The following is a 10982-nucleotide window of genomic DNA, read 5'->3' on the forward strand; positions in this document are numbered from 1 at the left end:
CGTTTTTGTGATCGATCAATCGAGTACTCGTGCCCATCCCTAGTTCACTTTCATAGTAGGAAAAAATTATATTATGGAAGTGAATGGGGCTCATGAACGGTTTTTGAAAATATCTTTCTTCATGTTTATCAGACCAAATAAATTTATAAAGGTTTGTTACAACATTAGAGTGAGCAAATGATGAGTGAATTTCCAGTTTTAGGTTAACTATTCCTTTAACACCTGTACCTCACGCAGGGTTTTGCAACAAATGTGACATCCTTAGTAGTTAAAAAAAACTACTGGTGTAAAACAAGCACAGTTAAACATACAGTAGGCTGATACAATAACTACATGATTGCAAACTGATGCAATGTTTTGCTTATACAATTAAAGTAAAAATAGTGGCTTAGTAAAAATAGTAATTTAAGGTTAAAAGATGGCTAAAGCCTCCAATGAGTCAGTGACAAACTGCTATTCTGTGTACTATAGTTTACTTCATGGCAAAGGCATGCAATTATATTTTTTATTTATTTAACATGTCTATAAGAAAAAAATACAGTGTATATACAATTCTTACTTATTAAGCTGTAGCTATCTTTCATAGAATGCAGTTTGAATAAGGCTGTTTTTTGTAAAAGCTAGCCATTTACTTAGGCCCAAGTGTAGGTATTATGTGTTAAGAAATGTACACAGCGCTGTTAACACCTTGCTTCTTTCAAAAGGGATTGGATTGCCAAGTATTTTAACCAATTTTAAAATACTCACTGCATCCTCCATCTAGTAAGTCCTGGTCATTTTCTGCCAACAATCGAATCTGCAATCTTTGGGTTACAAGTCAGACTTTGTAATCATGAGGCCACAACTGCCCCCACTTGCTATATGCAGAATCGATAACCCCCAGTGAACTGTTCTTTTAATGTGTAAAACTTGCCATAAAAACATTCAAGACGGACTGCGGATGTTAGTAATATCAGTTTATTAGTATGTTCTTCTCTCATACATTGAGAACTGTTATATCTGACCTTCAAATGAAAAAGAAAAGAGCTAGTCTCATGTCTATTATGATGAGTGTTTTTTTTTAGCTTTAGTTCAGTGTTTTATGAATGGTGAAATTAACAGTGCAAAACATTTCAGAAAAAATATCTGTGTGAGAGTACTCTGTAAGTTTTATTTGTTAAAAAATACAACTAAAACCAACCCTCCTTTCTACAAAAATTATGACTGATAATCTGTAAAAATGTCTATTAGAGAGGATGCTGGTTGAAATATTTTCAGAGTTATGATGTGTTTAACTGACATTTTAAACCAGGGGTAAAATAAAGCATAGATTATAGGATTTACAGCAGAGTTTATGTATAACATCCATAATAGAACGGATGTGGTAGAAATCATTTCTGTGTTTTCTATTGGAAACAAAATGAAGTACGGAATCCAGCAAAGCAGATAAACTGTGACAATGATTCCTAATGTCAGAGCCACTTTGCTCTCAGTTTTTCTTCTCAGTGAACCTTTCATTACATGTTTTCCACCCTTTAACAGAGAGTTTATAACTTTCACCTGTTGATGTGCGACATAGAAAATCCTCATATATAAAGTTATGATTACAGTACAAGGAAGCAACAGGGACACAACCAGATCAGTGACTCTCCATGCATAGCTAACTGTAAAAGTGCACACTCCATAACACACATTTGTTTTGTGTAAGTCAGAATGTCTACTGCTGCTAATAAGGGCAGTATTATAAGCTGTTGAACAAAACCAGCAGATACAGATGCTCATTATGGTTTTAGTTGTAGTTATTGTCCGTGGGTAATGCAAAGGTTGACACACAGCCACATAGCGATCAACAGCGATTAAAATTAAATGACTCAGTGATGCTGCAAGGAGCAGTCCAACGAAAATTGAATACAATCCACAGAAATTGTCTCCAAAGTACCAACACGTCTCAATTAGTTTGCTGGCCTCTAAAGGCATGACAATAAGTCCTACGAGCAGGTCGGCCACAGCCAGAGAGAGAATGAGCAAGTTGGTTGGAGTGTGAAGCTTCTTGAAGTGAGAGATGGAGATGATCACCAGCAGATTCAGAAACACAGTACATGCTGACAGCAATGAAAAAAACACATACATGATATTGTATTCATGTGTGGAGCGTTTTGTCTTGATGCATGATGAGTTAATGGCAGGAAAGCAGTATTCAGTCTTATGATCCTCTGTCTTATAGGCCATGAGTTCTTCAGTTTGGAATTTGCTTCTGGTTTAAGTCCTTTTATGTAGTTTCAGGATCAGGCTTCCCAGCCCACACTTCCTCCCACTTTTCTGACACATAATGACGTGTATTTAATTTCCTATGTGATTCATTTTATGCTTGTGTAAATTTTTTTTTCTAAATACTGTAAATTCTCTGCCTGTTTTTAATAGCTCCAATAAATGGCTTTGACCAAAAAATTGTCAAAATATGCACCCCAGCTGTCACTGGGACAGTAGGGCTGTGTCTGCCAACAATTTCCCGATACGATACGTATCCCGATTCATCTACGATACAATGCACATCACGATACAAGAATATTTTGAATTACATTTTTATCCAGAATTTAGTAACATTATTATTATCTGATGATTGTACATTGAATAAGCAGTGTTGTAACAGTTGTGTTTTTGCAATTCATTTATTAGTTTTTGGAGTAAAAAAAATAGAAATACTTAAAATTAAGTTAGTACTTAACTTTTTTTCAAAGCAGTTTTACAAAGATAGTGCCTTAATCTAGACATTATTGTCTCTCATTTAATTTTTCTAAATCTATGAATATATGTATAAACATGCAGTAAGACTTAATATTATTTAATAGAAATCAGATCATTAATGTGACAGCTATAGTTTGAATTAGCTCTGTATCTCTTCTCTAGACGTACAGTACACTTTTCACATGCAGCTCTGTCGTGTTTCTTCTCAAATGCGTTAGTACTGTTTTATAAAAGAGCGGCTAATAAAGCCCTTTGCAGTAGTATAGGCTAAGACAGGTGTCACCAACCCTGCTCCTGGAGAGATACTGTCATGAAGACTTTAGTTCCAACACAGCTCCAACACACCTGTCTGTAATTATCAAGAAACCCTGAACACCTTCATTAGCTGCTTCAGCTGTGTTTGATTGGGGTTGGAGCTAAAATCTGCAGGACGGTAGCTCTCCAGGAGCAGGGTTGGTGACCCCTGAGCTTAGATATCTGCCCTTTTGTACTGAACTCATTGATTTTTAATACGCACATGCATGAGAGAGAGAGAGAGAGAGAGAGAGAGAGAGAGAGAGAGAGAGAGAGAGAGAGAGAGAGACGGAGAGTATGCAGCGTGCAAGTTGTGCATACTCGTGCGCCCGCGAGACGGACACAGAAAGTGAAAGTATACCCCGCTACCTTTCACTCTACGTACTCCGCGAGTCGTTTCCAATGAATCACGGATAATCAGCGATTTGTCACGCTACTTTTAAAAGTGTATCTGAATCGATACCAGTGTTTCCCACAGGATTTTGAGAGACTTGTGGCGGTGATGACATCACACGCTAATTAGCATATATGTGACGTCATCACGTGTTTGCGTTTGATTGAGTTTTGGCACCTGAAATATGTTTAACTTCTACTCTTTGATCTTTCACGTTATATTGCATTTTAACACAACTGATTGCTATTTTTACATATTATCAGTTCTGTTGTCAGACATAAAATGAGTAGACTATAGCCCTATTCGGATGGGATTAGTTTTACGGTTGTAGATGGCGTAATGTAATTTTATCACAGGACGTCTGTAATATTGATGGTCAATTCGGATGGGATTAGAAATCTCAGTAAAACATTCAGAAGTGGGAGGGGTAACTTGATTGCGCAGTTGGTCACCTCTCTCGACGTCATGTGCACGTTACCTTGCTTCCTGATATCAACATGAGATGTGAATTTGACTTTTTAAAGTTTGTGTCGTGGTATTCAGGAACTGACTTGCCACTGACTTGTTTTTTCGCATAGAATGCAAGTAAATTCTTAAGGGCTTTTATATTTGAAAGAAACCCACAAAATAACAGGAAATTATGAAATGTATGTGTATATTTACAGCTGTTCTATAAATCACCATACATTTACATTGAAGTCTTACTGCTGTTGCTCTTCTCATCAATGTCTTGTTATGAGCCCTTTTTTTATTTAAATGTGAGTTTTATTGTCGCGTATAGCGCAGACAATTGTGTGCAAATTCAGAAATATGAGAGAATACACAGTAACTGTTACACAAAGTTACTACAAAACACGTGCGCAGGCATACCACATCATAGAGAGGGAGAGAACGTGTGTGTGTGTGGGAAACACATTAATGCTTACCTTTCGTCAAGTCTGGTAAACTCGATCAGTCGTCTTCTCTGTCAGTAAAATCTGTGACTGTTGACGTTTACGCGAAAAAGAAAGTATACGGAGGAACGGACATTGAAAACACCGCCACCTTTTCACTGTTATGTGAGAGAGGTCGGCGCGCGCTGCATGCAACATTAGAGAAAGGGAGGTGGCGCGCTGGGTGCTTGCAACAATGAATTAAGACGTTTTTAAACAGTAAAATATAAGTGTAAATGGGGATCATGAAAAATCTATTTGTGGCGGCCAGTGCTGATTCCGTGGCGATGCGCCACGAGTAAATCAATGTATGGGAAACACTGCAATACGGAAGGTGCTGTATCGATGCACACATCGTCAGGCGTTCACGATGATGTATTGATATTTTGAACACAGCACTATGGGACAATACCCTTTCAAAAGGTCTTATTGGGACATACATGAACTCTTTTTCCAGCTGTGGGGGAAGGGGGTGCCCATGGTGGTTAAATGTACATATTTTTTATTGTACAATATAGGGCTGAAATCCCAATCGCAATTTGAAACGTTGTGATTTGCTAGTCGCAAAATACTGCATTATCAAGCATACAATGCAAGTTTGTCTGATGGCAAACGCGTGATTGTCCTTTTTGTGTCGCAGTCTTACTAACCAATTGAGTGTGTGTACCTTCTTATCAAAAAACAGGCTGATGGTCGACCTGCTGGGCATTGCTGCCTGACGCACTTCCACCGGTGCCTTTGTGCAGTTGTGCTCCACCTCTTTAGGGCATAAAACGGGTCATCAGCTGGGGACCACCAGTCATGGATGTTTCGCTCCTTTAACCCCAGTACATCTCCTGGTGGCGGAGCAATAGCAGGGATCACTCCCTGCCACCCCCTGCTGATGCCCTAGGTGTTTCTTGGCCCCCAACTCCTATGCTTCCTCCTTAGCCACAGCCAAAAGCTGCCCCTCTCTGCCTCCTCTGCCAGTTCTTTAATGGCTTTTCAACACCCTGCTCCTGTACATCCCATCTCGCAGAGCAGGCGAACCGTTGAGAACCCTACAAAGCCCCTGCATCCTACTTCAACAGGATACGTGGTGGCTTTCCACTCAGCCTCTCTACAGTCTTCTACCAGGTCTGCATACTTGGCACGTTTCTGCTCATTAGCAGCCTCCATTCCCTTCTCCCATGGGACGGTGAGCTCCACCAACAAGATGGTCTTAGTTGGCTTTGACCACAGGATGAGGTCTGGCCGGAGCAAAGTTTCTGTGATCTTTCTGAGGAATTGAAGCTGCCTCCCCAGATCAACCCTCATGTTCCACTCCCTGCCAGATAAGAGAACTCCAGATGTTGCTCTCTGGTAAGGTTGGTTGATTCTTTCTCCGGCCCTTGCGAACTGGATGGATCTACTCGTTGGCACGGAAGGTCTCCTATTGGCCTCCTGTCTGCATGACTCTGCCACCTCTGCTAATTTGTTCAACACAAGATCGTGTCGCCACATGTAGCGGCCTTGAGAAAATGCCGTCTTGCAGCCCGACAGGATGTGTTGGAGGCTTGCGTTGCTTGTGCTGCAAAGGGGACAAAGTTCCTCGGTGCCGAACCATTGGTGGAGGTTTCTGGGACAAGGTAGGGTGTCATAGGTGGATCTAATCAGGAAACTGAGCCTGGCTTGGGGGATCTTTCACAGATCAGACCATGACAAATGCCTGTCCGTGACACTTTCCCATGACATCCAACGTGCTTGCCAACTCTGAGACACCGCCTTGATGTTAAGGCGCTCCTGCTCGGTCCTTGTCACTTCTGCCACCACCATGGCTCTCCGCTCTTCCTTGGAGGCCTTTGACCAGAAGAGGGAGGTCTTGCTCCTTCCAAGGCCTGCTCGTCCCTCCTGGACTCTGCCAACTACTTCATGATGTTTCAGCCTGCTAATTGCCATGTCCATTTCTTCCTGGGCTTTCCACTTCCTCCCTGTTTGTATGGTAGGGCCAGCTGCTCTCACTAGTTGGTCAGTGGATTCCTTCAGCTCCAGCACCATCCGAGCCTTCTCCTGCTTATATCCTAGGCCAATGGATCGCAGTGAAACTGTAGTGTGTTCCTGCCAAAGAGGCCTACATCTGATAGGCATCTCGGCAGACCCAACCACATCCTGATGAATGAGTTTACCAGCCCATCCATCTAATCTGCCACCGAGGGGGGAACTTAGTTCATCTTCAGAGGCCACATCATCCTTGGGTACAGTATGATCTGGTAGCTCCACACTTTATACTTGCCGGGGAGCAGGCTCTGATTGATCCTCGCGAGGCCATCTGCTAGCTGCTTCCTCACTGTTTCTCCCATCTGCCTATCAGAGAGGTTCTGCTGTATAAGTGTGGCCCAGGCTACGAACGGGCTTCAACTGAGTAAGCGTTTTCTCCAATCAGCACTGCCATAGTCAACTGTGTAAACGCCCACCTTAAAACAACAACAGAAACACGCAGAGTGTGATAATGGCATCACGAAAATGTACAGTTTGTAAACGTATTTAAAGGATGTGGTGTGCGCTGTGCTCGCTGCTGGGTTGAACGAAGCCAAGCGATTTGTGCTCTGATGGCCAGACCAAAGTAGGCAGGGTTTTCAATAAATTACTACAGTGTTTTAGGGCTGTCAAATTTTAATTCGAATTTCAAATATTCGTCGAATGTAAAAAAAATATGCATATTCGAACATAAAACTTTGCATTCGAATTTTACCTGTGTCAGGAAGCTCACGCAACGTGATAATGCATAACTGACGCGGATTGTTATACAGAGCGGCTCAGCCAACTATGCGGAGCAAGCCAGCGTTATTCATTTGAAAAATAGCAAGAAAAGACAGTGGGGATTACGAGTCGGACAGAATACATATTAAAAGGGCTGTGTGATGCCGCTTTGGTTTTTGGAGCATCAACTGGAATTCAACCGCAAAGTGAAACTAACTGAGATGGGTTATTGTCGTCTGCTTCTAAATGCAGTTTTAAAGTTTACGTAACTGATCAACACGAAAGTGCCATAATACAGCTGCTTGTTTAGCAACATTAAAACCATATGTGCATATACAGAGTCCACACCGCATATGAGAGAGTTGCAATGTAACGCCGCGTTGGCTTTATTTTAACTGACTGGAAACTTGACTTTCACCTGGACATTTGATATGCAAGTTTTTCATCAACATTATCTGCGTGAAATATAAACATGGTGATCATCTGCCAACTTGACTGTTTCAGCACGTCCTCTATTAATTACGGAGAGTCTGCTTTATTAACGGCTTCACTCTGCGCGTAAGTTAAACATTTCTGTTCTGTACTTTATTACTCGCATATATTTCTACATATTTTCAACCAAGGAACACACAAAATATAATATAAGTTGTTGTGAATAGCGTTTAAGCTTGACAAAATTTAAATGACTAATGATCTTTCCCACTTATTTTGGCTTAAATAAAGATTAATTCGTTTTCATACTTTATTAGAAACACGTTAATTTATCTACTTATATAAAATGCCCTATATTAATATGCATTGTCTATGTATGGCATTCGTTTTGTACATTTACAGGTGCACAACTATACTGGTTAATTTTGATTTCATTAGTAGTGTTTATAACATTCGTTTTAACAAAAAATATGCTGTGCATGATTATATTATTGGGGCTTTGTGCTGCGCCCTCTTGTGGGCTTTTAGGAGTATTTTCTCCAAGATAAAGTAGGTCTTTATAATTCGAATATAATTCGAATTTTATTATTTTTCAAGGACGAATTTCGAATGTACTTGTTCAGCCATTTTGACAGCCCTACAGTGTTTATATTTGTGTTAAATAGTGGATAAGGAATACAGAGATTGGTGTTGCCCGTCTCCATTTCACGTAACTTTAAGCTGCCTAACTACAACAAGCTACCGGACCTAAAACACACCTGACATACCAACTTGAATTGCTACGTGTTTTCATGACACAGCTTTGCTTCCGATGTCTCTGTAGGATCATAAACCTGTATTATAAAGCTCCGGGAATTCCGAAACACACAGTATAAGCTTTTCGTCCATTTTGATTTTGATTTGCTTGTTTGGATGCCCCGTTTCTAATGGACGTGCGGGGGTGATCGTCACAGAGCGCAGTGCAAAAGTTAAACTATTTTGAACTTTGACCACTGCGCTTGCACTTTGTTCGACGCAACAACAAACCGCCCTCGCACGCCGCAAGCCATTAAAATGAATGGGTTTCATAGTGCAGCGCACACCACATTATTTGTGAAAGCCCCATTAGAGGAGCCTGCATCGATAATGTTGATCAAAAACATTGCAATTAGATGTTTTGCCAAAATCGCACAGCCCTAGTAGAATATAAACTTGTAACTAGGGCTGTGCCGGTTTCAGAATTGGTGATGACGGTTATGACGTGAGTCAAATGTGACGGTTCGTCACATAACCGTCGGTGGGGGGCGTTTTGCTCGTTTAAATACTCGTGGATTGACAGGAAAGTGTCATTTTACCATAAAATCATGAATGTGATGCCAAGTGTGTTTTAAACAGTAATAACTTTGAACGATTTAACAGAAAGCAATGAAATATTTAAAAAACACACTGTTGCCAGAAGACTGCGCTGTCACTCTCTGCCCAGCATAAATGAATCCTCTATCTATCATCTATTTTAATAATCTACAGAGAAACAGATTTGTGCATTGGGCTTTTTATGTCTGTAATATCTGTCATTACACGGACCAGAACAGCACGAAAACAATGTGGATTAAAAGCATATTGAAGAGGTTTTGCTCATAAATGCAGGTAAAAGAAAGTAATGTGAACTTGAGATTGTTATTAAACGCAGCCGGTGTAAAAGCACAATGGCCAAGCGCAGCAAACGCTCTCCGCAGACGCGCTGCACAGTGCTCACCCGGCGTTTGAATAAACTAGACACTGATTAGCTACTTGCTCTACGTTTCTTTAAAAATAACACCAAGACAACTAGCAGTGAATGTGCGTTCAAGAGAGTTAGTAGATTAGCATGGGAGGATTTGAAATTGAAAAGCGGAGTGTACTGACGCCTTTCCGCGGTTAAAACAACATTCCTTCTCATGGTCATTCATGTTTATTTGATGCTATAAATTAACTAGAAGGAAGATATGATTTGAAAGGTAAGACTTTGTTTAATATGTTAAATCTCAAAAGTAACCGAAAAGTAAACCTGGTCTGTCCTGTATGTCAGCGCGTTGTCAGTGTCTGCTCCGCTCTGTATTTTTCACTGCGTGAGAACGCGAGGGGGCGTATAACACAGACTGTTAACAGTTGTTTTTAATTAGTATTTAAAAATTCTTTATGATAATTTTTTTATATATATATTTTAATAACACGGTTTTGGCGGTTATAGAGTTCTAATGACAGTGTTCAACTATAACCGTCGGTCTCACGGTTATATAATGACCGTCACACCCCTACTTGTAACGAGTCATTTGTTTTATTTGGCAAAAAAAGAGAATGTGTATTGCTATCTCTACAGGAACTTATGTGCCTTTTTAGCACACAAAGATTGAACTTGAAGCATACAAAGAATAAACTAAAGAATTAACTTGCATTTATCAAACTGCCAACTTCAATGTAGCTTTAAGCCTTGTTTACTCGAAGTGTTCACAAGAGCACAGGGGTGCGCGCTGCAAAAATGACATCAATGCTGAGTGGGCGGTAGTGCAGGTCGAGTGCGCGAGACCCCATTTTGCTTGGCGGTGTGCACGTCAAATAACTTTGCGCGCCGCTCCGCAACCCAAGAAGCACGAGTTCCAGGTGAATCTAGCCGAGCATGACGTCTCATCACGCCGACACCCAGTCTGTGCGAGTATAAATACCTCCATAAACGGAGGCTCGTATTCTTTCATAGGGCCTAAAATTGCTAGTACCCCTGCATGTTGTCTATCTAATATAAATGAATTTCTTAATTTCATGAGAGGCCTCCTAGAAAGAAAGGTATCGTGGCCTGATTCGTACTAGATGCAGTAACAATATCTTTGCTCATTTGACCTTTTGGTTATGTTCTCCTATACTGACAGGATCAAGACAGAAATAACCAGCTGAGAAATCAATTACATTAAACTCTAAGGGTTAATTATATTTGTTATGCTTTGCTATTCAAAATGTGTGCAGGTTCTTGGGGGTCAGGTTAACACCTATATGCTGCATCTAATCCACCAAAGCATCATTAAAAGTGTGAAACAAACTCACATGCAAGTAGATTGACAGACTGATGCAATAGTTGCTCTTCATGCAGGTCAGTGTCATGTGTTGCACGTTCATGTGAGAAATAAAATCAACTTAGTTATTAATCAAACTAAATAAGACATTGTATAGAATGGTATCATTGTGCCTGAGTATTAAGTGTGCATGTTTGCATACACATTTACAGATCTAACTTATAATTTATATATTTGTCCTGCAGTTTCCATAAACACTTACACAGTTAGCAGACACTTTTGTCCAAAGCGATTTTGTGCATTACAAGGTACATTTTACATTAGTAACAGTATGTGTGTTGCCTTTGTTCAAATCGAGCAGTCCTAGCATTATGGATGTGATATTTCTAGTTAAAACATGAAATATAAATTCACAGAAAATGCATTTATTACTAGTATATCAAACCAACTTTGTTTTTCTAAGGT

At 40.3% G+C, this 10982-nt stretch overlaps 1 protein-coding gene across 1 annotated transcript; it reads right to left on the reverse strand.

Moving 5' to 3' along the window:
- Positions 1-1197: 1197 nt before the first annotated feature.
- LOC135739304 (trace amine-associated receptor 13c-like) lies at positions 1198-2208 on the reverse strand. Its single transcript, XM_065257526.2, has one exon. The coding sequence runs from the start codon at positions 2206-2208 to the stop codon at positions 1198-1200; it is 1011 nt and encodes a 336-aa protein (XP_065113598.1).
- Between the last annotated feature and the right edge of the window lie 8774 nt (positions 2209-10982).

This window comes from Paramisgurnus dabryanus, chromosome 10 (genome assembly GCF_030506205.2).
Source record: "Paramisgurnus dabryanus chromosome 10, PD_genome_1.1, whole genome shotgun sequence".
Classification (NCBI taxonomy): Eukaryota; Metazoa; Chordata; class Actinopteri; order Cypriniformes; family Cobitidae; genus Paramisgurnus; species Paramisgurnus dabryanus.